General features: G+C 31.6%; 1 protein-coding gene across 1 annotated transcript in view; it reads left to right on the plus strand.

Annotated features, from left to right (window-relative positions):
- Positions 1–27654, plus strand: part of LOC143082393 (importin-7-like) — a 46113-nt gene extending 18459 nt beyond the window's left edge. Inside the window, exons 14-27 of the mRNA XM_076258036.1 lie at positions 907–1072; positions 6517–6558; positions 7333–7451; positions 8275–8397; positions 9148–9214; positions 13414–13539; positions 20878–20975; positions 21478–21570; positions 22105–22325; positions 22824–23044; positions 24927–24994; positions 25379–25517; positions 26158–26274; positions 27350–27654. Coding sequence (XP_076114151.1) covers positions 907–1072; positions 6517–6558; positions 7333–7451; positions 8275–8397; positions 9148–9214; positions 13414–13539; positions 20878–20975; positions 21478–21570; positions 22105–22325; positions 22824–23044; positions 24927–24994; positions 25379–25517; positions 26158–26274; positions 27350–27429 — 1680 coding nt within the window. The 3' untranslated portion in view covers positions 27430–27654. The remainder of the gene's footprint in view (positions 1–906; positions 1073–6516; positions 6559–7332; positions 7452–8274; positions 8398–9147; positions 9215–13413; positions 13540–20877; positions 20976–21477; positions 21571–22104; positions 22326–22823; positions 23045–24926; positions 24995–25378; positions 25518–26157; positions 26275–27349) is intronic.
- Positions 27655–27900: the final 246 nt, after the last annotated feature.

Consider the following 27900-nt stretch of genomic DNA (forward strand, 5'->3'; position numbering starts at 1 on the left):
ATGTCAAAAATTTGATCACAATCCAAATTCAGAGCTGTATCATGCTTGAATGTTTTGTCCATACTTGCCCCAACTGTTCAGGGTTCGACCTCTGCGGTCGTATAAAGCTGCGCCCTGCGGAGCACCTGGTTCAAATTTGATTTCAGCTTCTACGCATGTTGAAAACTGACATTTAAATTTGTTTAACTATATGGTTGTTTATTTGTTTGTCCAATAGATATAAAAAGATGTGGTATGAGTGCCAATGATACAACTCTCCATCCAAGTCACAATTTTGTAAAAGAAAACCATTATAGGTCAAAGTAGTCCTAGCCACAGAGCCTTGGCTCACACTGAACAGCAAGCTGTAAAGGACCCCAAAAATTACTAGTGTAAAACCATTCAAAAGTGAAAACCAACTGTCTAATCTATTTAAAATAGAAGGAGAAACAGTTATGAACCACATCAACAAACGGCAAGTATGATTTGCAATTTCTCAAGTTTATTTCAACAGATCTTTTTAAAAAGAACCATTTTCTCTCATTACTTTTATTCAGAATTTACTTTGTATTGTTTATATTGAAGGCAACATAAATTATATTTGTTTGCATTGTGAAAATTTTGCTTAGTCATGTGACTTTAGTGAAAAATCAGCGATGCTAAATAAACTTATGGGAATCCAAGGTGTCCGTCACTGATTCCAGTGGATGCCATTTTGGCCCAAATACAGTGTAATACAGTATAAACACAATCTGCCGTTTGTTGTTGACAATTTTGATGATATAAATTATTTGTTCATATTTAATGTTATTTGATTTGCCAAAAAAAGAAAAATCTAATCTTTTATGGCAGTTTTAACAAAATTCAATATATACTGTTATGTAACAGATTTTATGTTGTATGATTAAATTTATATTTTATTTCCAGGCTTGTTGGGTTTTAAAACATTTTTGTGAGTTGAAATTTAAAAATGAGAACAATTTGCGACAAGCATTAGAATTGACGCGGAATGCTTTATGTAGTGATAAAGATTTACCAGTACGGGTAGAAGCAGCTATAGCTTTACAGATGTTAATTACAGAACAAGAAAAAGGTATGGGTATTTTCTGTTATAACATAGAAGGTTAGATGTTATGAGTTACTCTCAAGTGTTTGACCTTTTGGTTATGTCTGATATTTCTGGCAAAATCCATCATGTTGACCCAGTTCTGTTCTGTTAAACTATGGGATTGCATGTAAGTTTCTGATTGAAATAATCACTTCTTTTGAGGTAACTTTCAGCATCCCATACAACACTTAAAAGTTGTCAAGTCTGGTGGTTAATCAAAACATGCTTATATCATATGAATTATGAAGAGTAGTAAATGTAAGGTTAAATGTGTCTTAATTGATAGTTCTCACTTGACAGGTTTTCTTGTAGTACTAAATACTACATGGTCAGCAGAATTTTTTTTTATCTATTTTCATTTGATATGATAAAAAACCTTATTAAGTTAGCATACACCGTTCATTAATATTCTTATGATGCTAATATTAATTTTATGTTGATTTATTTTTATACGACCGCAAAAATTTTAATTTTTTGGTCGTATATTGCTATCACGTTGGCGTCGTCGTCGTCCGAATACTTTTAGTTTTCGCACTCTTACTTTAGTAAAAGTTAATAGAAATCATTGAAATTTTAACACAAGGTTTATGACCACAAAAGGAAGGTTGGGATTGATTTTGGGAATTTTGGTCCCAACATTTTAGGAATAAGGGGCCAAAAGGGTCCAAATAAGCATTTTCTTGGTTTTCGCACTATAACTTTAGTTTAAGTGAATAGAAATCTATGAAATTTTGACACAAGGTTTATGACCACAAAAGGAAGGTTGGGATTGATTTTGGGAGTTTTGGTCCCAACATTTTAGGAATAAGGGGCCAAAAAGGGCCCAAATAAGCATTTTCTTGGTTTTTGCATCATAACTTTAGTATAAGTAAATAGAAATCTATGAAATTTAAACACAAGGTTTATGACCATAAAAGGAAGGTTGGGTTTGATTCTGGGAGTTTTGGTCCTCCTAACAGTTTAGGAATAAGGGGCCCAAAGGGTCCCAAAATTGAACTTTGTGTGATTTCATCAAAAATTGAATAATTGGGGTTCTTTGATATGCCGAATCTAACTATGTATGTAGATTCTTAATTTTTGGTCCCGTTTTCAAATTGGTCTACATTAAGGTTCAAAGGGTCCAAAATTAAACTTAGTTTGATTTTAACAAAAATTGAATCCTTGGGGTTCTTTGATATGCTGAGGGCTATTCCAGAAAAAAATGTATGGGGGGGTTGGAAGGCACTTTATTTTTATACCCATCACCCACTAAATTACATTTCATCATGGGACAACTACCCATACAATTCATTTTCAGTTTGACCCCATTACCCATATAATTTTAAAAAGTATAAACTAGCTTTTTCAAGTTCACAAATTAGCAACCAAAATTATATGCATTTTGATACCAGAAAGTGGCTACAGTATATTGATGACAGTATATACATGATATATGTTAATAAGTTTTCAAATTCTTAAGTTTTTTTTGCACTTTTGACAATATCAAATGTTTGATATAAATTATTGGTGACTTGGTTTTTTTGCGCCTGTCCCAAGTCAGGAGCCTCTGGTCTTTGTTAGTCTTGTATTATTTTAATTTGAGTTTCTTGTGTACAATTTGGATATTAGTATGGCGTTCATTATCACTGAACTAGTATATATTTGTTTAGGGGCCAGCTGAAGGACGCCTCCGGGTGCGGGATTTTCTCGTTACATTGAAGACCTGTTGGTGACCTTCTGCTGTTGTTTTTTCTATGGTCGGGTTGTTGTCTCTTTGATACATTCCCCATTTCCATTCTCAATTTTATTTCAAGCTTAACATTTTATATTTTGTCCTGATACTCTTGGCATTAAAAATAACTTTTATTGCAGATGTGTGCATAAATGTGTTATGTACTAGTTACTGTCAGTGTCATGAAAATAAACAACTGTATATAAAACTATCATATTGCATTTATTATTTAAAACAGTGTATGAGTAACCTCTAAATGTTTTTTTGTATTGCTGTTGTCTGATGTGATTTATTTAAAAGCTGTGGTATATTTTCATTAATTTCAAATGATTTAAGTGGTGTGGACCTTCTGCTCAAGGATTTGAGAAATATTCAATTCAACTTTTATAAATTATTTTACTTGTGTTTTTAAATATTAAAATAGTCCTTGGAAACAGAGCAACATGTACCCCAAAAACATTGTTATCTCAAGTGCTCTGGAAGGGTAAGATCCCAACATGTGGCATCTGTCATATTGTTCAACATATGTATAAATTCAGTTACAAGTCTCATATGGAGGAGTTGGGTTTGTACACTATAAGTTATCTCCCCTTGGATGCATTGGACCAGGATTAGTTTGACAGATGCACATCTTCAGGTGGTATAAGACAAATGCAAAGTTTCATTGATCATATATGGTTAAAGAATGGTACTTAAAAGCTTACATTCACAAACAGACCAAAGCACTGGGTGATTACTATATACATTCAAATATAAAAAAGAAGATGTGGTATGATTGCCAATGAGACAACTATCCAAAAAAGTACAAAATGACACAGACATTAACACTTACAGGTCACCGTAGGGCCTTCAACAATGAGAAAATAGTCAGCTATAAAAGGCCCAGATAAGACAATGTAAAACAATTCAAACGAGAAAACTAACAGCCTTATTTATGTAAAAAAATGAACGAAAAACAACTTTGTCTGTAGGAAGTAATATGTTGACAATTAAAGTTTGGTTTTAAGTTTATTTTGTAAAATTGTGAAAGCCATCAAGATGAAAAACAGCAATAAAACAATTTCCATTTTTATCTGGTAAACATGTGTATTGTAAACCCATGTAAATAAACCCATGAAACCTTATCTTCTGCTGTCAGATGTTAAATAATGTTGGATATTGTGTTAAACAAATTTATTCAAATAAGTCATCTTCTTTTAGATTTCTGTTTTCTAGGTCCTTGTCTTCTAATTTAAGAATGTCAGCTCAATTGTTCTGTTGTCGTGTGTATGAAACATTGAACTTCTCAAGTACTTTTTTAAGTTCTATAACTGTCAGCTTCCCTAACAAACGATGTGAGAATGCTTTCTTAATTTCAGTCTTTTTCACTGAATCCTCCTTTTTATCTTCCCTTTTCCTAATGTATGCCCTTATTTCATCAGAGCTGACCCCAATCAAATTCTCAACATTGGTGAAATCTCTTTCATTTGAGAATAAAAGTCCGCAAATTTCCCTAATCCATTGGATTGTAGCCAGGAACAAACAGTGATAACATCCCACTGTTCTGCCATACTGTTTCCATGCGGTAAACAATCTGGTAACCGAACATGTCATATCAGGGAGAACAGTTGAAAAAGAAATTCTGGAAACCAGTTACTTCTCTGACACTTCGTATCTCTCTCACTTTTAGGAGCACCGATATGCATATATAGTTCCATTCGAAACGCTCGGGCATTATCCAACGGATTTAACATGCGCAAAAAGTAAACAAAATTGCAGAATAAAACACGTTTTATATCGATATTTAAAGGTTCTATCAACTGAGATTTTCTTCTCTTTAGGTACAACCACCCATCTAATTAAGTTATATAAGAGAACAACTACCCACACAATTTCAATTCCTCCTCCCCCCATCACCCATGCAAAAAAAGATCAACTGCCGTCCAACACCCCCATACATTTTTTTCTGGAATAGCCCTGAATTTAAAAATGTACTTAGATTTTTAATTATTGGCCTAGTTTTCAAGTTGGTCTAAATGGGGGTCCAAAATTAAACTTTGTTTGATTTCATCAAAAATTGAATAAATGGGTTCTTTGATATGCCAAATCTAACTGTGTATGTAGATTCTTAATTTTTGGTCCAGTTTTCAAATTGGTCTACATTAAGGTCCAAAGGGTCCAAAATTAAACTAAGTTTGATTTTAACAAAAATTAAATTCTTTGGCTTATTTGATATGCTTTATCTAAATATGTACTTTGATTTTTGATTATGGGCCCAGTTTTCAAGTTGGTCCAAATCAGGATTCCATATCAAGTATTGCGCAATAGCAAGAAATTTTCAATTGCACAGTATTGCACAATAGCAAGAAATATGTAATTGCACAATATTGTGCAATAGCAATTAATTTTCAATTGGAGTTATCTTTCTTTGTATAGAATAGTAGTTGATAATATATGTTGGAAATTTGCCAGACATGACTATGATGTCATTTTCTACTTTTATTTGCCAATAACTTTATGTAAATAACTTCATTGGAAATTTGCCAATATAAAATGTTGCTGATGAAGCTTTTTTTCCTTATCTTATCTAAAATGTTTTTAGATAATGTATGTTGGACATTTGCCAGACATGACTATGATGTCATTTTCTATTTTTATTTGCCAATAACTTTATGTAAATAACTTCATTGGAAATTTGCCAATATAAAATGTTGCTGATGAAGTTTTTTTTATTGTTTTATACAATAAACAATGTATATTCACTTTTACTACCAACCAATCTTTACCATTCAGTGATAACAAGCACTTTATTTTACATTTTAATATTTTATGATGTATTTAAAAGAGTAGTTATTGTTGCAAACTCCATTAGAAATTTGAATTGATATCAGTTTTGGAAAAAGGGAAACGGGGATGTCAAAAAAAAAGGGAGGGGGGGGTTTAAATTTTTCTCATTTCAGAATTCATGAATAAAAAGAAAATTTCTTCAAACATTTTTTTGAGAGGATTAATATTCAACAGCATAGTGAAGTGCTCAAAGGCAAAAAAAAACTTTTAAGTTCATTAGACCACATTCATTCTGTGTCAGAAACCTATGCTGTGTCAACTATTTAATTTTAGATTTAAAAAGTTTGAAGAAGAAATCTTTAATTGATTTGTAAAATCTTGACATTTGTTATGTGTAAAAAAAAACCATGTAATGTCAAAAATTTGATCACAATCCAAATTCAGAGCTGTATCACACTTGAATGTTTTGTCCATACTTGCCCCAACTGTTCAGGGTTTGACCTCTGCGGTCGTATAAAGCTGCGCCCCGCGGAGCACCTGGTTAACTCTATTTTAAATTAATGAACGACAATTGAAAGAGAACTTTGAAAAAGAAAAGGTACATTTTATATTGAACAAAAAATGCAGATGATAGAAGGTACATAAAATTGTTAATTTATCAAGTTCCATTCCTTAAACAGTATACTGCACTATCCTTATTTTCCTCTATGAATTTATATGTTTATAGGGAAAAGGATGGTGCTAAATAAATATCTGGGAATCCAAGGTGTCCGTCACTGCTCTGCCAGTGGATGCCATTTTGGCCCAGGGACAATTGCAATAGTTGCACAACTTGCATGATTAAGAGAAAGTAAAAAATCAGAAACATACATGTAGTTATAAAGATAAAACAAGACTAACAAGGATGAATTAAGAATGTTTACTTTATTTTATTTTTATCTTTTCTTTTCAGCCAAACAGTTCATACAACCACATATAAAACCTATAATTTTAGGTAAGTTTAAAATGTATTTAAAAGTTATGTGTCTCTAATTGGTTCTCAATATTGCAGACTTGTTATTGACAGTAATTTAATTTTCTACAATAGTCTAAAAAGACATTTTTTCTAGCTGTTTTCTATAGAAAAACAAAAAAACCCATGTATTATGCGTTAAGAATTTCAGAGTATCCTTCAACACTGCAAGTTTTTCATCAATTGAAAATTTAAATATTTAAATGTGACGATTACTGCTTTAATTGGGAGAACTATGCACATACAATTATCATTCATGTAAACTTGTGTCTATGTGAAAATTGTGTATGCTAATATAAAACTCTGGGAATCCAAGGTGCCCGTCACTGTTATACTAGTGGATGCCATTTTGGCCCAGGGACAAATACTTTAAATTGTGCTTCTCTTTTTGTGGATAAAACTGACACGTAAACTGACACCTGTCAACTCCTTTGTGTTATCTAAAAAAATTAGCATCAATATAATGTCACTTTGCATTATCATAAAACTTTGTTCATGCATTTTTGACAGTCATTTGTATTGTTACAATGTGCAGTACCATTAAACATGGTTAAAAAGTGCAGTACCATTAAACGTGGTTAAAAAAAGCTGTTGAATATTTTTTTGGTAAAAAGTCTGATCATGTCATATCTGGTACATCAGTTTGACTTGCCGTGCCATATAAGTATTTGACTTGCTATGCCATATAAATTTTATTATACATTGTATTCATTCTATTAGGTTGAAATAAAATAATTTACAATTGATGTATTTCAGAATTGTTAAATGTGATAAGAGAAACCGAAAGTGATGATTTAACAACTGTGATGCAGAGATTAGTGTGTACATATGTAGAGGAAGTGTCCACTTTAGCTGTAGAAATGATGACACATCTGGTAGGTATTACATCAATGTATTCCTTCTTGCATAGTTAGATGGTATTCAGCATTTCCTCAGTCTTTTAGTGATGGGGGGAAATACATGTTTGTAGGACTGAAAAATAAGAATGTTGTCAGATTTAGATTTTCTGTTTAATCCATTTGTTTTGCCTGTAAATACAGATTATAAAAAAATGGAAAATTAATATTTTGACAAGAAAGGGTTTGCCAAAAAAAAAATAAAAAAAATCCACCTTGCATTTTTAATTTCTATTCTGAATTCTCAATAATTATCACATATTTTGTTTATTGGGAAAATATATAAAAATAAAATTTATGAATGCAAGTTGAAAATGCACTTGAAAACAAAGAAGTGCAAATATTAGATTAGACAAGGTCTGAAGATGATTATAAAGATCACTTAAAAAAATAAACTGCACTATCCTTATTTTTCTATATGAATTATATGTTTATATAGAAAAGGATGGTGCTAAATAAATATCTGGGAATCCAAGGTGTCCGTCACTGCTCTGCCAGTGGATGCCATTTTGGCCCAGGAACATTTAAAGTGGTTATCAGAACTTGTATGTCATGATATAAAAAAAAATTCAAACAGTAAAATTGTCGGAATGTTCATTAAATGGTTGGTTCCAGGTCATATTTGAACTTTATTCCTTTGTTGTTACAGTCCACTTTTGAATTAATTCAAAAGGCCTTTTCTGTATGAGTTCAGTGGGTTAAATGGTTTAAATAAATGTCATCTATAAAATGTCTTAGAATTGTAATGATATACCAGAGATGTTTTTAATAACTTGAATGATAGTGATTTTCTTTGTTCCAGGCTTCAACCTTTGCTTCAGTGATTGATGGTGATATCTCAGAGTCAGAAGAGAAATCTATTACAGCTTTAGGTTTACTCAATACCATGGAAACCATATTAACTGTCATGGAAGATCAAAAAGAGGTAAGGGATATTTCTTTTTAAAAAAAACCCAAACATTTCTGTTAAAAGATATTATTTTGTATAGTTGATATTTAGAAGGTATGGCATGATTGCCAATTAGACAACTCTCCATTCGAGACCAAATGACAGAAGTAAGCAACTATAGGTTAACATACAATATTCAGATGCGAGTACAACAGTTGTCACATAAAAGAGTAAGAAAATGCCTTGAAATGCTTCACAGAATCTTTATTACCTATAACTGTGGACCTCCTTTCTTATTTTAAAGTTAATTATATGTAGTGATAAGCATAATAACAGTGACTTAGTAAGCATTTCTTTAAGTCTAAAATTCAAGGCTTACAAAGACCACTCTTACATCACTTCCACGTCATATTAAGATGTATCAAAATCTTCAGAATCTTTTGGGTTACACAGTTTATAAGATCCTGAAACCGAATTCAGAGTATGATTGCACTTTAAACGTTCTTTATGACATCAAATGTCTTGGAAGAGCTACGATGCCAGTGCTATAATAATGTTGATATTTAGAGGTGTTGCTATTCTTCTATGATAGTGATATCCAGCTATATCACACATAAAGATTTAATTACTAATTGTTTAAGTAATTTTAAAAAATAGAATGTAATTGTCCAAAGTACATAAGTTATGTTGTAAGCAAGTTATTGATTCTTGCCTTTATCAGATTTACAGAATAGTAAAATTTGTCAAATGAAGAATTATTAGACTAAAATGTTTTTGCTATTGTAGATTATGTTGCAGTTAGAGGGCATCGTTTTAAATGTGATAGGTGTTATTATGCAAAAGGAAATTATGGGTAGGTACCTTTAACTATAGACGTACAATTTCTTATATGTACTAAATTGTGGATTGTTCTAGATGTACTACAATATAAGTTGTACAAGGAACTCTCTGAGAATTGCTGATTATACCTTACCTTACAGAAGTTGTTGTAAATAATAATTCATTACAGTCGCTACATAAACTTTTGGACTTGCCAGTAGGAAAATTGTAATATCCTAAACTTTCTTAAGAATCATATGGCTTGTTGCGACTCTTTCAGGAAAAGTTGACTGGCCTGATAAGTAGGGCTTGTGGTTCGTTCATGAAGACTGCCATTGTTGTGTATGTTTGTACATCTGTTAGAATAAAATTCTCAGTCTTTTTAGTTCAGTCGCAAGTACTTAAATTGGATAGGACAAGATAGCTCTTTCATCACTTCAGTGTGATGTTTAGATGTACAAAAATATGACAACCATTGGGATTACATAGGATTTATTAGTATCAGAAACTAAATTTATAGTATGATTGCATCATGAACGTTCATTAAGACATCAAATGTCTTAAAAGAGCTACGATGCTGGTGCTACAATAACGTTGATATTTAGAGGTGTTACTATTCTGCTATGATAGTGATATCCAGCTATATCACACATAAAAATAAATTGCTGATTGTTTACCTGTAAACTGATGGTTACTGTATAATCTGTTTTTATCTGCAGTTGTTCTAAATGTTCTTTTTTTTTTAGATTTTTCATAAGACCTACCTTTACCAAACAAAACAGAGAAAGCATATTGTTTTCGCAAATCCCCTTAAACTACTGTCGGAAAACATTTCATTGAAACTACCGAATACCTGGCCAAACCGAAAGCAGATATTTAGTTTCCAAATCCACCCCTATACCACTAAATGGATTTCATTGAAACTTTTTTACTTTACCTGTAAAACATATTGCAATTGTGCACCTTATTTTTCACTTGAGGATTATTTTTTTTTTAGTTCTCTTAGCCTAAACTTAAGCTTTTAACTAGATGAATGAGAAGACAGCATTCAACAAGATGACATTTAGTTGTGATACTTTAATACTTTTGTATATAACAGAGTTTATAAGATTATGAAACTAAATTGGAAGTATGATTGCACTTTAAACGTTCTTTATGACATCAAATGTCTTGGAAGAGCTATGATGCGAGTGCTACAATAATGTTGATATTTAGAGGTGTTACTATTCTGCTATGATAGTGATATCCAGCTATATCACACATAAAAATAAATTGCTAATTGTTAACCTGTAACTGCAAGGTTGCTGTATATCATCTTTATCTGTATTTGTTGTAGAAGTTGCATGCTTGATTTCTCATTGGACATACTTGACCAAACAAAACAAGTGTAGGCATACTGTTTCCACAAATCCCCCTTAACTGCTGTCAGAATACATTTTATGAAACTTTACCAGATACCTGGCCAAACCAAAAGTAGATATTTAGTTTCCAAATCCACCCCTATACCACTTAACGGATTTCATTGAAAATTTTTACTTTACCTGTAAAAGCAATTGTGCACCTTTAAATATTTTTCATCTGAGGATTTTTTTTTGTGTTTTCTCGACAAGAAATTATTTTTTTATCTCTCTTAGCCTAAGCTAAATCTAACTAGATGAATGAGAAGACAGCATTCAACAAGATGACATTTAGTTGTGGTTCTTTGATACTTTTGTATATAACAGAGTTTATAAGATTATGAAACTAAATTGGAAGTATGATTGCACTTTAAACGTTCTTTATGACATCAAATGTCTTGGAAGAGCAATGATGCGAGTGGTATAATAATGTTGATATTTAGAGGTGTTACTATTCTGCTATGATAGTGATATCCAGCTATATCACACATACAAAATACATTGCTTATTGTTAACCTGTATACTGCAAGGTTACTATATCATTTGTCTCCCTTCCTGCAGAAGTCAAATGAATGATTAACAGGAATCCCCCTAAGCAACTGGATGGATTTCATTTCAACATTCTTCACTGAATCTTATATTTTTGCAATTTGGCAATACTTATTTCATTTTTCATTTGAATTATATTTGGATGTTTGCATTAAAAAACAACCCCAGGGTCTCTATGAGCCAATCTTTAAGCCTTATGTTTGGGTATACTATGGATTTATTTATTTTCATGGGTACATTTATCAGTAATCTTGGTTTGAGGAAACTGTCATTAGTGTGGATATTTGATTTCAAAGTTTGGCTTTAGTCTGCATATACCTCTAAAGAACATTTATCATTCTTCAAGGATTCAAATTCTTGGTTTCCCTGTACCCACAAAATCTACCAAAAATTGTATTCAACGAATAATAATGAATCCACTGTACATAAGAATGTTGAAGTATTTGAATTTGATAGGATTACACCTGATGACTCATACATCACTTTGATGTCATGGTAAGATGTATCAAGATCGTAAGTTTTTGGATTACAGAGTTAAAAGATTCTGAAACTAGATGCAGTATAATTGCACTTTAAACGTTCTTTATGACATTAAATGTCTTGGAAGAGCTACGATGCGAGTGTTATAATAATGTTGATATTTAGAGGTGTTACTATTCTGCTATGATAGTGATATCCAGCTATATCACACAAATAGAACAAATTGCTTATTGTTTACCTGTAAACTGCAAGGTTACTGTATATCATTTGTCTCCATACCTGCTGAAGCCATATGGGGGTAATAGTTTTGTTTTTTGTGCCTTTGTTGTTTAGCATCTATTGTCTTGCAGTAGAATTTTTCCACTGAATTTAACTTTATTGAAAGTTTTGAAGCAGAATCTGTATTATACTGGGCAATTGTATAGTCGCCGTCAGCTGAAATTCGTAGCGGTTATCGGTAAAAATAATCTAAACTTTCAATCGTGTTCACTCGAGATATAGTTTTTCACATTCCATTCATAAATCGCAAAAAGAAAAACCACTACTGACCTACCTTTTAAGTGATCACACTGTAATAATCCTGACCTTCACATTTTCCAGAATATTTTCCATTATAATTCCGCCATCTTCGTTTCTATGAGAATCATTTGTTTACATATGACATTCGTCACTGTATGCAGTTTCCTGAAATGTTCCTTTCATTGATGTGATAAGGTTTCCCGGGCTTTATGCAAATTTTATGAAATTGAACTCCACAGAAACACTTCCGGTAAAAACAATGGCTGATTCCACCATACAAAATCGTCTATGAAAAAGTGAAGGTCAGGATTATTACAGTGCGATCACTTAAAAGGTAGGTCAGTAGTGGTTTTTCTTTCTTTTCGATTTATGAATGGAATGTGAAAAACTATATCTCGAGTGAACGCGATTGATAGTTTAGATTATTTTTACCGATAACCGCTACGAATTTCAGCTGACGGCGACTATAGTCTTTCTTGGTCTTTTTACATCTAAATGGATTGCACAGAAAAACATGGTATCTGTTAGTCTATATTGGAAATACAGTATAAGTATTTTAATTTAATAAGATTACATCTGATAACTCCTGCTTCATGTGAAGTTAAGTTTAACAGCAATAATTAAGATAGAGTGGAATTACACAAGGTTTTATATCATATTCTGCAACTAAATTCAGAGTATAACTGCACTTTAAACGTTCTTTATGACAATAAATGTTTTTGAAGAGCTACGATGCGAGTGGTATAATAATGTTGATATTTAGAGGTGTTGCTATTCTGCTTTGATAGTGATATCCAGCTATATCACACAAATGAATTAAATAATTTATTGTTAACCTGTTAATTGCAAAGTTTCTGTTTCATATAATTTTGTCTCCTTTTCTGTAGAAGCCAAATGTGGGACATATGTTTGGCTTTTCTGCTTTTTGAAGAAGAAAATTAGACTTCACAATAAAATAATACAGCCACAGGGTCAATGCATGCATGTGCATTGGTTCTTAACACTAAATCATAAACAATTTATGAGTAAATATGTTTGTATTACAGTGGGAGAAGTAAAGAATAAATAAAAAGTTCAGATTACACATTGCAACACATTATAACCATGTGCTATGTACATTTATTTATAGATTTCTATGAGGAGATGTCATCCTTGGTGTACAGTTTATTGTAACTTGAGTGTTGTCTATTTATAGATTTCTATGAAGAGATGTTATCCTTGGTGTACAGTTTAACCAGTGGCCATGTATCTGTACATTTATTGTAACTTGAGTGTTATCTATTTATAGATTTCTATGAAGAGATGTTATCCTTGGTGTACAGTTTAACCAGTGGCCATGTATCTGTACATTTATGGCAAGTGTTCCAGATGTTACACACTATGTTCCAGAAAGATGGCATTGATTATTTCACAGGTTTGTATAGTTTTCAGGGATAATGGAATGACTTTGACATTAAATTGATTAAGAATATAGTAAAGAAGATGTGGTAGTATTGTCAATGAGACAACTAACTATTCATCCAAAACCAAAGAAAACAATGTATAATCAACTACAGTTTACTAAGAAACCACCTACAATAAACAAAACCCTCACTGAAGCTATAGAAAGACTCTTAAAGGCGATATGTGAAACAATTGAAAAGAATAAGGTTTTGATTATTATTAATAACTACAATTAAAAAAAATTTGTAAGGGTTCCACGGAACCCAGTGTCTCGCCTACTCTTTCTGTTAATGGCAGGCTCAACAAAAGTGAGGAAATAAATCAATGAAATATTCCTGTTGATACTATCTTTTTATTGTAAGAAGCTTCTGTCCAAGTTTTGTAAAAATCCAGGATAGTTTATGAATCTAATAAATGTTTAAAAACTTTAACTGCAGACTGAATGTAATGTTTACTGGAAGAAAACAAAATTTCCTTCTAGATACTAGCTTTTGATCATAAACAAGCTTCTGTCCAAGTTTGGTACAAATCCAAAATAGTATAAGAAAGTTATTAAAATTTTAAAAAGTTAAACCACAGAGTGAATGTGTTGTTTCCTGGCAGAAAATCTAAGTCCATTTAAAAGTTAAATTCGGAAAAATGGATTTATTTTTTTTACAAAATTTACTTCTGGTTACTATCTTATGATCATAAACAAGCTTCTGTCCAAGTTTGGTACCAACCGAGGATAGTTTAAGAAAGTTATTAAAATTTTAAAAACCTTAACCACAGAGTGAATGTAATATTTCCCGGTAGAAAACTAAGTCCATTCATAAGTAAAATACGGAAAAAATGGAATTTTATTTTTACTAAATTTACTTCTGGATACTATCTTATGATCATAAACAAGCTTCTGTCCAAATTTGGTACCAACTGAGGATATTTTAAGAAAGTTATAAAAATTTCAAAAACTTTAACCACAGAGTGAATATTTGTGGACGACGACAACGGAATGTAGAATCGCTTATGTCTTGCTTTTTAGACTAAAGTCGAAGGCTCGACAAAAAACCAGGAACAAAAAAATTAAATGGCTTGGATGTTGCAATTTACCTGAAACAAAAATAATATGCTTTAAATGTGAAAACACATGCAATCTAAATTAAAACAAGTTGAAAAAAAAATAACCAATTTCCTCGATAATAAATTTATGGACTTTTATTGTCTGTATAACTTCTCTTATAATCAGTACAAGGCAGCTAATTAGATCTGAATTCTACTTTGTATTAGAGTTCCTATCAGAATATGATAAACAAAATTGTTTAATTGGCAGGCACTGATTTAAAATGTAAATTTCTGGGATGGATTTTTTCACTGCTTTATATCCCTCAAATTCTAAGAAAACTCATGCAATAGTTATCAAAGGTACCAGGCTTATAATACCAGTCTAGTGATGAATATGCATTTTATATTATGTAACTATGATTATACTGTTAGACACTCTAATTTTTTTCTGAAGACTGGATTAAAGTTTAGAATGAATATTCTTCAAACTAAATGTTCATTAAGACATACACCTTCAATAACCTTTGCTTTGTGTTCTAAATTGGAGTGTTTTTTATTGCCAAAAATATAAAAATTTTGAACCAAGGAAGTTTTACTTTTAGTGCAGTTATCTTTCTTGTCAAAGCTTCTTTCATAATTACAGGGGAATTTGTTGAGTGTGAAGCCAAAGGTTATGTCTTTGGTTAGCTTGCTTGTTAGCTGAACCATGAAGTCATTGTTAGGTCAGGTAAACTACCCTCCTATCGTAGGCTAGTCCAACAAACAGATAGTTTGATTATTTGCTGGACTAGTCTACTCTTAAAGGAGGGTAGTTTACATGACCTAACAATGTCTTCAGGGTTCAGCTAACCAAAGATATTACCTTTAGCGTCACACTCAATGAAATTCACTGTAATTCTTTTAAAATAGACCATTGATCAAGAATAATATGAAAATTTGACATCTAAAACAAATAATTACCTCCCTTTAAATGCCTATTTTAGGAGATGTAAAGGAAATTGTAGTGGGAGACAATAGAAGAATTATTTAACATTTCAAATGATATGAATGTAAATTGTTTTTGTAGAAGATGTATAAAATAATTAAAACATTTCTAAAAAAGTGAAGAAAAGATTGTTAATAGATACCTTTGCTATTGTTTTATTCTTGTTTCATTTGGCCGTGGTCAATATGCTTTATATTATCAAAATTCTATGTTGCAAAATCTTGAAGATATATTTGACTGCCTTAGTGAGTTATGTAACTCATGGGCATAGACATTTTAAGTGTGTGACCTAAGTAATTGGTATAATGTGGCCTCATCTCTTCTAACTACACAGGTCATTTCGAACAAACTTACATGAGGCCTTTGAAAACTGAATGTAAATACCTCCTATAAATTCAAAATGTTAAATGGCATGTAGGAAAATCTTTTTGGGATACGATTGCTTTTAAGCAATCTGTAGACTTTTACCGTTGACTCAGGGCTCATTCCCTCACGTCAACCGTTTTATTCTAAACATTCAGCAACATCTCAGATTCTTATGATTGTCTTTCTTTAAAAGGTAAAAACAAGCAAAAGGATTGAACATAAACAACTTTCCTGTAATGTTCTTCTCATAATCTTTATGTTTGATTTTTCCCTTGACTTATATGCGTGTTTTTAACAACACGGAAAATCAGAATTAAGCAGTATTTATATTTAGTGTTTTTATAAATTTAGAAACACGTCAGAGGGAATTCCCCAGTTTTGATAAATGCGAGAGTTCTTTGAATTCCGATAATTCTATTTCTGTCATATAAGAACTGAAGTGGAGTTTTCTATATTTTACCGTTATGAAACTGATGCTGTACTCTCATAAAGAAATTGAGACTCATTCATCATATCATAAATTAAATAAACGTTCTTGTTCCAAATCGCAAGTCTCGGGTTTGTTTATGTATTAATGCGCATGCGTATAGTTTTCTTGATTTCAAGGGGTATCAGATTGAGTGGTTGTTCTGGATTCCCCGCTTATTAATTAATTTGAAACTCATTGGATTCTTTCTATGTCTGCCTGCTATTGAGGGTTTAATATTGTTGTTGCATAATTTAAAATCATATGCATCATTTAAATTAAAATCAATGAAGTTTTACCTATAACACCCCTTTAGCCGAAATGGAGTCTTCCATATTATCGTTTCAAGTTGTCTCCCTTTCAGAAGTATTTCCCGTCAAGAACAAATTAACTCGTTAGATGCGATAAACGTCGTATTATATTAAGAACTATCTCAATTTAAACAGAGGAGTGTGTACGGAAGGATTCATGCCCACTGACCCAAAGGAAATTAATAATTAAAGAGTTAGAAATGGGGTTCCTCCTAGAATTAACGGTGATAAGATACGAAGTGAATAGTCCGAGATTACTGGGTACAAGTCAAATTGGCACCTGGTTAAATCGGCATCTAGTCAAATCGGCACCTATTTAAAAGTCAATTCGGCATCCAATAATATTTGATATAATATATGGGACTGGGAAATGGGGTTCCTCCTAGAATTAACGGTGATAAGATACGAAGTGAATAGTCCCGAGATTACTGGGTACAAGTCAAATAGGCACCTGGTTAAATCGGCATCGAGTCAAATCGGCACCTATTTAAAATTCAATTCGGCATCCAATAATACTTGATATAATATATGGGACTGGGACTATTTAAGTTTGTAATTTAAGTATACTAGCATAAAAGTCCCCACGGTCCCAGCTTGTCTGGCAAATCAGCCGTCGGACATCAGAGTAATCTCGAACTATGAAGTGAAATACCTTCTCTCTCTCTCTCTCAGTGACTGCTGTGGAAAGTAAACTTGGAATTGATAGCACACAAATAAAACACAATAAGTACATTGCTCGTACACTTGTATCCGGGATTAGCTATTTTTAAAGTTGAGTGACTATTCAGATTTATATTACCTTTGCATGTGCAGTTGAATTAGTTTTGAAAATAATACTATCCAGCTGTACCTTGCAGTCATAAAACTTTCGAGTCTTTTTTTTTTGTACTCGTACTCGAAAATCAACCAATGAAATTGCTTGATTTCTTGTTTCGAGCATGATTTTTGTGCTCCAAGCACTGAGCAAAGTTTTATGCCTTCAAGGCCATAGTCCAAATAATTATGACGTCTTGGAAGGCTATTATAATTTTTTTCTTTGAAGCTTACTTCGACGTCGAAGTAAGGCGTCAAAAAAAATTAAATATAATAGCCTTTCAAGACGTCATAATTATTTGGACTATCAAGGCCAGGCCTTGCGGTCATAAAACTTTGGAGCACGATTTTTGAACTCAGACTCAAGAATCAACTAATCAAAATGCTGGATTTCATGTTTCGAGCATGATTTTTGTGCTCCGAGAACTGAGCAAAGTTTTATGACTTCAACCCCAGGGCTGCCAAAAATGCGTGAGACTCACGCATGTTCATGCTTTTTTGCAGCAGTATCCTTGGATCAATTTTTTCCTCTCTGATCTTTTCTATTTTGGCAAAATCTCACGAATTTGCTTAATGAAAAGTTGGCAGAAGTGCTATACATGTGTCAATGAAAACTATATGGCAATCGTATCCCTCAGAGCATTCTGCTCTTTGATTATGTTATTCTTTGCAAAAATTTTAACAAGGCACATGCAATTTCACTCTACACAGAACCATTGAAAAGTTTTAAACAAATGTTTTTGAATTAGATATACATTATGATCTATAAAGCTATTTAAAACTTTAAGAATAGCATTTCAAGAAAACTTGTTTCACATTATAATTGTATCATGATATACATTTTGATATAAACTATTTAAGACTTTAAGACTGTTTAATGAAACTTTTTAAAAAAGAAATAAGACAAATCAAATCTCATATCTTAAAAGAGAATCTTGATCTTTTTTTCATCTATTGAAAAAAAAGAATTGACTCGGATGTTAAAAACAGACTGCCAGGGTTAGGGAAACCAACACTCTTTTTTTAATAGCCTGACCAGTCTCTTATGTTAATTTAAAGTTTTGAGGGATGTTCCATCTTAGTAATTTAAAATATATAAATCCTTGCAACTCTAGAAAATTTGTGAAATGTCATATGTCCAGTCTAGTGATGAATATGCATTTTATATTATGTAACTATGATTATACTGTTAGACACTCTAATTTTTTTCTGAAGACTGGATTCTTATTAAGTGCTGTTCCATCAAAGCAAATCTAAATCTTACTTTTTTAAAACTTATTGGCCAACAAATGAGCCACGTTATTTAATTCAGACAGCCAAAGTCAAGACTTTGAAGAAGTTATGCAATAAAATATTGATGAAAGTGAAGTTAGAAGTATAGAAAGTGATAATTTGATTTGCCATAAACAAGTCTACCAAGGATGTAGAAGCTAAACATGTAAATAATTTGAGAACTTTTCATGTCAGTTTAAAGTGCAGCTTTAACCTTGAAAACAATAAATAATCTAAAGACATTTTAAATGGGAAAGTACTACCAAAGTTATTAATCAACTTTTTATTGAGTTGTCAAACAAATAAGACCACACAAGTAAGTTTAACACGTTGCTAATACTTTGATCTATCTATATGTGATTCTTCCTTGATAAAGATCTGAATAACAAAATTATCTCTTTTGTAAGGACCTGTCTAGAGATTGAAATATAAGGTTTATATAAAAGGATCCCTCCCTTGTGTAAGATATATCATCCCTTCAACTTTAAAAAAAAATTGTAATTGACCAGTCTAGTGATGAATATGCATTTTATATTATGTTACCATCACTATACTGTTAGACACTCTAATTTTTTTCTGAAGACTGGGTTGTTCTTATATTATTCCATCAACGATTATAGAAAGTACTATTAAAGTGTTGACACTTTAAAAAATATGCTACAATATATGAGCTGCGTCGGATAGAAATCGACCTTATGCAAACGAAAATCAATACCTCTGTTAACCTATTTTAGGTTAAAATCATTTCGACGGAAAGTCTGTAATTGTTCAAAAGTAGGTTTTCATAAGAAGACAACCCTTTTAAACGGACCAAAATGCAGCTTTTATATCTTCGTTATTCCGAAATCGATCAAAGTCTTACATATGTATATGTGTACATGCACTTGCATAAGGTCGATTTCTATCCGACGCAGCTCATATGTTTGGGGTGCTATCTAACAATGATTGGCAGACGTCATTGTAAACAAATAATATCACAAACTGGTATGGAGACTTGTAAAATACTGATGTCAAGACATGTAGTCTATTGGCAAAGGCATTTTTTTGTCTGCTAATTTAAAATATCTCATTCCTATATTGTTACGGCATTAAGCTATTAAACCTTTGAAATTGTACCAAAATTAAATAACATTAACTTGGTGTCTGCTTTTCAAGTAAAAGCCACAACCATGGTTTATTGGGTGTAACTTGACAGTAAAGCATACAGGTTCTAAGTGCATGATTTAAAGGTAGCAATACGAGAATTTAACTGCACAGATTAGAATTACCTCCCTTGATATGCCTGTTTTAAGCAAATCTAAAAGAATAAAGGAAATAAGGAGTAGTAGAGAATAAAAGATTTATTGAGCATATTAAATGTTATAAAATGATATTGTTTTGTTCTGAATATAAATGAAAATACATGAAACTCATTAAAATAGTGAAGAGATAATTTTAATACATACTTAGGCCATTGTTACAATATGATTTTAATTGGTTGCAGTGAATCCAAGGACAGTTTATGAGAAATAGAATTTCTCTTTTTCAAATAGAATAAATTTAAAGTATTTGACTGCCAGAGTGAGTTATATAACTCACAGGCAAAAACATATATAATCATAAATATAAATACAAATCTTTATAGATAAGAAGTTAGTTGAGTTATGAGGATTTCTATTAAATACAAAGTGAGAATTAAAGTGTGGAGTATTACATATTCATTAAATCCCTTGTTTTGGCATTATATCTTCAAGAATATTAGTAAACATAGCAAGTATGACTGCCTGAGTAAATATAAACTTTGTTCTTAAAGTTCATAAACATTTTGTATCTGAAAATCATCTTTAATTAATCTATAGCAGTATTGTGATGAAAAATGACATATTCATGATTGAAAGTGATTAATATGTCAGACACTCTAATTTTTTTCTGAATACTGGGTTATTTAAGAGCTCTTCATGCCATACAATATAAGATAAAAAAAAAAAAAAAAAAAAAAAAATTGTCATGATCATTTCTTAATGATTGTAAAATATATCATACTGAATTATTAGATTATCTTATTGTTTATTTCAGAAATGATGCCTGCCCTACACAACTATATAACAGTAGATACCCCTGCTTTCCTAGCTAACCCAGAACATGTACAGATTATATATAACATGTGTAAAACAGTACGTATTAAGATATACCCTGGCACTAATTGGTATTTTATGGTAAATGCAAAATGATAGCTTTCAATTTTTGAGCAGGGTCTTTTAGCAATTTAACCTTATTTCATGGTAATTATGAATAAGAATTTGCAATGTACAAAAAGTTAATAATTATAGGTCAAATTACTGCCTTAAACACTGAGCCTTGAATCACAGCAAACAGTAAACTATTAAGGGCTCCAAAATGACTAGTGGAAAAACAGAGAAACACCTATAAACCACACCAACAAATGGCAGCCACTGAACAACAGGCTCCTAACTCCAATTACAATTAATGACATCATACTCTTTATTAGTCGTATTGCAAGTAAATTAAAATTTGAACTAAAATAAGTAAATTACGTTTAAAAAAACAATTAGTAATGTGTTGGTAATGTTATTTGATCTATTCTGAAGTGGAAGTTAAATCCAGAAAAGTGCCTGAGACAAAAAAAATTAAAAACTCCTCATTTTTTTCCTTTAGGTAATGTCAGCTGATATTGGTGAAGACGCTGAATGCCATGCAGCCAAGTTATTAGAAGTTATTATACTACAATGTCCTGGACAAGTAGATCATGCAAGTTATTAGAAGTTATTTAATACTAGTATACTACAATGTCAAGGACAAGTAGGTTGTGCAGGTCTTGTATACCTGTGTGTTAATGAAATAGATCTATTATTAATCAATGATCAGAATTTTTATGAGGGATACACTATTAAAAGTAAGGAGATGTAGTATGAATGCCAAAGATTCAAGGACACGGATGTGAAAATGTTCTTTTAACTGTATGAACATAAAATAGAAGTAAACGCATAGTGTATAGTATGAAAGCATAAAAGACGAATAATGAAATGTGAACCGTTTAACAGGGCTCCATTAAAAGAAAATATTTCCTGTTTTTGTATTGAAATCACTCAAATTTAGTCAACATAATTTTCTGGTAAAAATGGAGATATATTCTTTATTACTTGTCTCTTTATAATAAATTTTGTAGTGTTATTTAAACATTGCGATTAGCACACATTGTTTTGCTTTACAGAGAAATGTTGTATGAGAAGATTTTTTAAAAATTCTGCAAAAATTTTTTTACTCTATGTTTTTATTTTCCAGGTAATTCCATCATTTATAGAATTAGCATTGTCAAGACTAACACGTGAAGTTTTAACATCAGAATTACGGACTATGTGTTTACAAGTTGTGATAGCCGCTTTGTATTATAATTTACCATTTTTGATGGACACGTTATCTAAGTTACAAATTCCAAACGTCAATGGATCACTACTAGCTCAGTTTTTGAAATCTTGGTTCCATGATATAGACTGTTTTGTTGGGTAGGTATTATTTCTTTTATAAGATATTAAGTATAAACAGTTTGTGCAAATATCCACTAGCTTTAAGTTTATGACTAGTAAAAGTTTATTTAGGCCAGTAAAATTATTAAAAGACTGGTATAAGTGCTTTCTTGAAATGAGATTAAGGCTAGTATGTTATATTACGAAGGAATAACTTCTCTGTAAGTGTTGCTGAAAATTAAAAAGTATTCATTAAGTTTCCATTTGTTCTTTCTAATTGTTAATTCTTTGATAACAAATCTTATCATCTGTTTATCAGTTTACCATGTATATGTGGTCAAATGAACATTAAATGTGACTTGATGAATTATATTCCAAATATGGAGTTAACACAGATTTGTGGGGGCATTGTGTCCTGTGTACATACATTCTTATTCTGAAAAGATCAGAAACTGTACCCTTCTTTTGAAGTTATATCTTTATTCTACTGTTATGATGAAAGTAATCAATACATATTTTGCCATTTCTTTTTTACAGTTTACACGACAGAAAAATAACAGTTTTAGGATTGTGTTCGTTAGTAAATCTGATCAGTAACAATCGACCAAATGAAGTGTCAGAAGTATCAGCACAGATTATACCTGCTTTGTTGTTACTATTCTCTGGCTTGAAGAGGGCCTACGCTGCCAAAGCCAAGGAAGACGAGGATAGTAGTGACGAGGAAGATGAAGATGATGACGAAGAAAAAGATGAAAATGGTAATGATACATAACACCATATAAGGCCGTTAAAGGAGTAGGTTCAGTAAGACCCCTTTTTGGCCCCAAAATATAGCAGTTTTACAAAATTGTTAAAATGTATACTTTTAGTTATTTATTGGACAGTAGAATGCTTCTGCTTAATGAATATTCGCTGTTTGACAATACAATGCACATATATCGGGTACTAGCATCATTAAGTCATGCTAAATTACTGAAATCTTCACAATTTTAGTATTTTTGTTATATTTTAGACAGTTTCCGTCTTAAATGAAAGTGAACGCATTCGTGTTCATTCTTAATATTGAAATGTAAGTTGTATTTAATGATAATACAAAACATATATTAAGGTTGAGGATCAACAAGGATGCGGCCACTTTCATTTTTGGCATATTTGATAGACTACATTTCGTCAGATGAACTTTAAATTTGAGGTCAAAATTGGCCCTTACATGGAGTACTTCTTTACATGGAACACTGCAAAGCACTTTGGAATTACTTGCCAACCGGAGGAAAATTTTAGAGACTTTCATACATATTTAATATGTACAATGTTATGGTTGCACCCAACTATTTTGGCACATTTAAATTGCCATTCCTGGGTCCCTGGTATGTTTTTTAGCTCACCTGGCCAAAAGGCCAAGTGAGCTTTTCTCATCACTTGGCGTCCGGCGTCGGCGTCGTCGTCGTCCTGCGTTAACTTTTACAAACATCTTCTCCTCTGAAACTACTGGGCCAAATTTAAACAAACTTGGCCATAATCATCATTGGGGTATCTAGTTTAAAAAATGTGTCCGGTGACCCGGCCAACCAACCAAGATGGCGGCCATGGCTAAAAATATAACATAGGGGTAAAATGCAGTTTTTGGCTTATAACTCAAAAACTCAAGCATTTAGAGCAAATCTGACAGGGGTAAAATTGTTCATCTATCTGCCCTGAAATTTTCAGATGAATCGGACATTTCGTTGTTGGGTTGCTGATCCTGAAATGGTAATTTTAAGGAAATTTTGCTGTTTTTGGTTATTATCTTGAATATTATTATAGATAGAGATAAACTGTAAACAGCAATAATGTACAGCAAAGTAAGAACTAAAAATAAGTCACTATGACCAAAATAGTCAATTGACCGCCTAAGGAGTTATTGCCCTTCATAGTCAATTTTTAACAATTTTCTTAAAATTTGAAGATTTTCAATAACATTTTCCACAGAAAGTACTGTTATAGATAGAGATAATTGTAAGCATCAAGTATGTTTAGTAAAGTAAGATCTACAAACACATCACCATCACCAAAACACAAATTTGTCATGAATCCATCTGTGTCCATTGTTTAATATTCACATAGACCAAGGTGAGCGACACAGGCTCTTTAGAGCCTCTAGTTTAATGGAACAACCATGAGAATGATTCCTAGATTCTCTTTGGACAGACAATTACTATCAACTTCTGATTGAGTTGCGTGTGTAACAATGTTTTACTTGCAGTTTAACAGTTACATATTTTTTTTAAACTCGCAAATAGCTGACAAACATAATAAGGTATTCTATTATTATACATATTTCAAGATGATTTGATGTTGATAAAGAAAATTTTGACATTAAAAAGGTTTTAAAGTATAGGATTAATAAGAAAATTTGTACAGATGATAATGCAAATGTTAAAATAGGAAATTAGCATAATTGTTTACATGTAAGAAATATATATGTTTTATGCATTCTGTATATATATCATCTTTTCAAAGGATCTTAAATTGAGTTAATTTGATTTTTCACAAATCTGCACTGAAGTTTGCATGTGTACTGGAAAAGACTAATGAATTTTTATATACAAGTTCATGAGAGAAGATTTAATTGTAATAGCCTTGTATAAATTTTTATTTTAGAATTGGCCAGTGATGAAGATGAGGTCGATGAAGACGGAGCACAATACTTAGAAAAACTAGAGAAATCCGTAAGTATTGGTTAGGATTATCAAGATGGGGAAAAAAGAACTATTGGAAATGTTTGTCACATGAAATCATTTACACTAAATACAGGGAGCATAGGGTTAAGAAATCAAAAACAGAGATGTACTTATCTTCTTTCAAAATACTTTCTAAATCAAGCTGTGTCTTAACTGAAAGCAGTTAATTTTTTAGAAATCATAAAATGATTACACAATTTCACTGCAAATGTATTTTCCAATTACCGGTGTAAAAAAACTAATCATTTCCATGTCTCTGTCAGAATAAACAGTAGGCTGATGACAAAATTTGCGACTTTTTTCAGTTTTTGAATTTCTTTAAATTTGAATTTAATTTTAAACCTGTATAAATATTATTCTCTCATTTTTCAGGCCAATGAAGATGATGATAGTGATAATGAATATTCAGATGATGGAATGGAGGAAACAGCATTAGAAAGTTATCAGACACCACTGGACGAAGATAGTTGTCAAGTAGATGAATATCAAGTCTTCAAAAATGTTCTACAAAGTAAGTGTTTTTATTTTAAGAATTTCTTTTTAACTTTCAGTTTCATGCTGAAGGTCAGTCTTCATCCACAATATAAAAAAAATAATCAGACTGCCATGATGTAGTCTTTACTGCTTTTAAAAAGTGGCATACAACATAAAAAATCAATCAATCATTTAAACTTGAAATGGAAAGAAGTTGTATTTTTAAAGTGAAGGCAATACTATTTAGACTAAAAAAATGCCAAGCAATATTCATTGAGACTTTGGTGTTCATATTTCAGCAGAGGCGTCAACAACTTATTCTTTTGTGATAAGGTAAAAAAAATTGTTTCATTGCTCCTTGGCATATGTCATTACCATGGAAAGTTCATGAAAAGGTCAGTTTACAGGGAACCACTTATGATGAAACAATCTCAAATTTTCATTGCACCTTCAGTCATGGTTTCATGACTTCGAATGATCTTTATAGTTTACAAAGTATTGCAATTTAAACTTCAACATATCTCTGTGTCAATAATTTATTCATTGTCATTGATATTTTAGTTGTTGAAACCTAAGCTCAATTTGATCGAACTTCAATTTTTGTTATCTTTTGATTATTAAACAAAATGTATTATTATGAAACATACATGAAATGTTATTATTTGATTATATAACAGGTATCCAGACAGCTGATCCCGTTTGGTACCAGGCTTTAATGACACCAGTAACTCCAGAACAAACTAAGGAATTGGAGGATGTTTTCAAGTTAGCTGAACAAAGACATGCTGCTGCGGGTAAATACATCTCTCTTCTACAATCAGTGCTTAGGCTCTGGTTAGACACTGAAATTGAATTTTTGTATTTTATTGACAGAAATCACTGTAAATATGGAAAAATATATTGCATCAAAGATAACACTGTGGATTCATTGTTATTCATGGGGTTCCAATTTTTGTGTGTTTTGTGGAAACAGTTGAACTGCAAATTACAAATTTTCAATAGGTTTGGCTTACAGGCTTACTCAGTCCACAGTATCTTTTTGTATATGTATCTAGTCTATTGTACTTCCTGTATTCAAGGTAGTTCCTGGTTTACTTTTAAAGTATTGTCCTTGCTAGGTATAAATAATGGTCAAACTTAACTGAATAACTACAGTTAGCCACTAGTCCGATGCCCCAGAATAGTATAATTTCATTCTGTCTAGTAAGTTTTTGCAAAACATTGTTTGGACCATTAAGAAAAATGTCAGAATATTGGTCTTCAGACTAGTAGTTGAAAAAGTTTTTGGTGCAGACTGTAACTATACTAACTGGTTGAAATTTTGGTCAGAATGCTAAATTATTCCATATTGGTATTATTTGAGTAGGTTTCTCTATATGAATTAGATTTTGAATAAAAAAGCATATTCACCTGAGAAAGTGTTATTCACCGTGCTAAACGTCGCACGCTTTTACCTGTAACGTTATGGTAAAATGTTTATCTCTTAAGGTATATGTTTGTCATTAAATACATTTTAATCTCTCGGAATATGGAATAAAACAATTACTGTCTTTTGTTTCGGTAAATATGGGGTTTAATTGACTTTTTCAAAAGTCAATAAAACCACTATTTACCTCATCAAAAGACAGTAATTGTGTAGTATTATAAAAGTATCGTCATTGCTAGATACGAATATTGGTAAAACTTTTTAAACAGAATAACCAAATTTTGGTCAGAATGTTGGTCTAGGATTCTTTTCATGTCATTGAAATGCCTGCAATATTCGTGAAATGATAAAAAAAATTCCAAACAAAGGGAAATAATGATGGTAGTTTATAAAACCACAAACTGTATATTTATTATCAATGGATATTTTCTTCTCCATTTCAGAATCAAAAAGAATAGAAGATGCTGGAGGCTATGTATTTCAGAATCAGTCTGTGCCACAGAATTTTAATTTTGGAACATAACACACATCATCAAATGGCATTCCCTGTGTTTGACTGCTTATGGCTTCGAGGAACGCAAGATAATCGCATTATGTGGGCATGTTGTCAATACCATAATTCACAAAACCTAATGCTATACAACCATTCACTGTACATTTGATTCATTTAGGTACTCATTTGTGCATACAAGATTGCTGATACATTCTTGGTGGATCTTAGTTTGTGATTAAATACTTATTTTTTGTCGAGTTTAGTTATTGCTTTCTCTTCAGTTATTGTCACAAGAGAAAACTGTCATCATGCATAGATTTCATGAGTCGTATTGGAAGACTGTGGCTATAGTGAGATCTCCAGTTAGAGCGAAGAAAATGACATAAACAAACAATTCACGAGTTTATATCAGAATGTTAGTTGGTTAAATATTACTACATGCTAACATTCATAATCATGTACAATTGAAGTTATCCATTATCAAGATTTCTTAAATGTCAT

The sequence above is a fragment of the Mytilus galloprovincialis genome, chromosome 7 (genome assembly GCF_965363235.1).
Source record: "Mytilus galloprovincialis chromosome 7, xbMytGall1.hap1.1, whole genome shotgun sequence".
Taxonomy (NCBI): domain Eukaryota; kingdom Metazoa; phylum Mollusca; class Bivalvia; order Mytilida; family Mytilidae; genus Mytilus; species Mytilus galloprovincialis.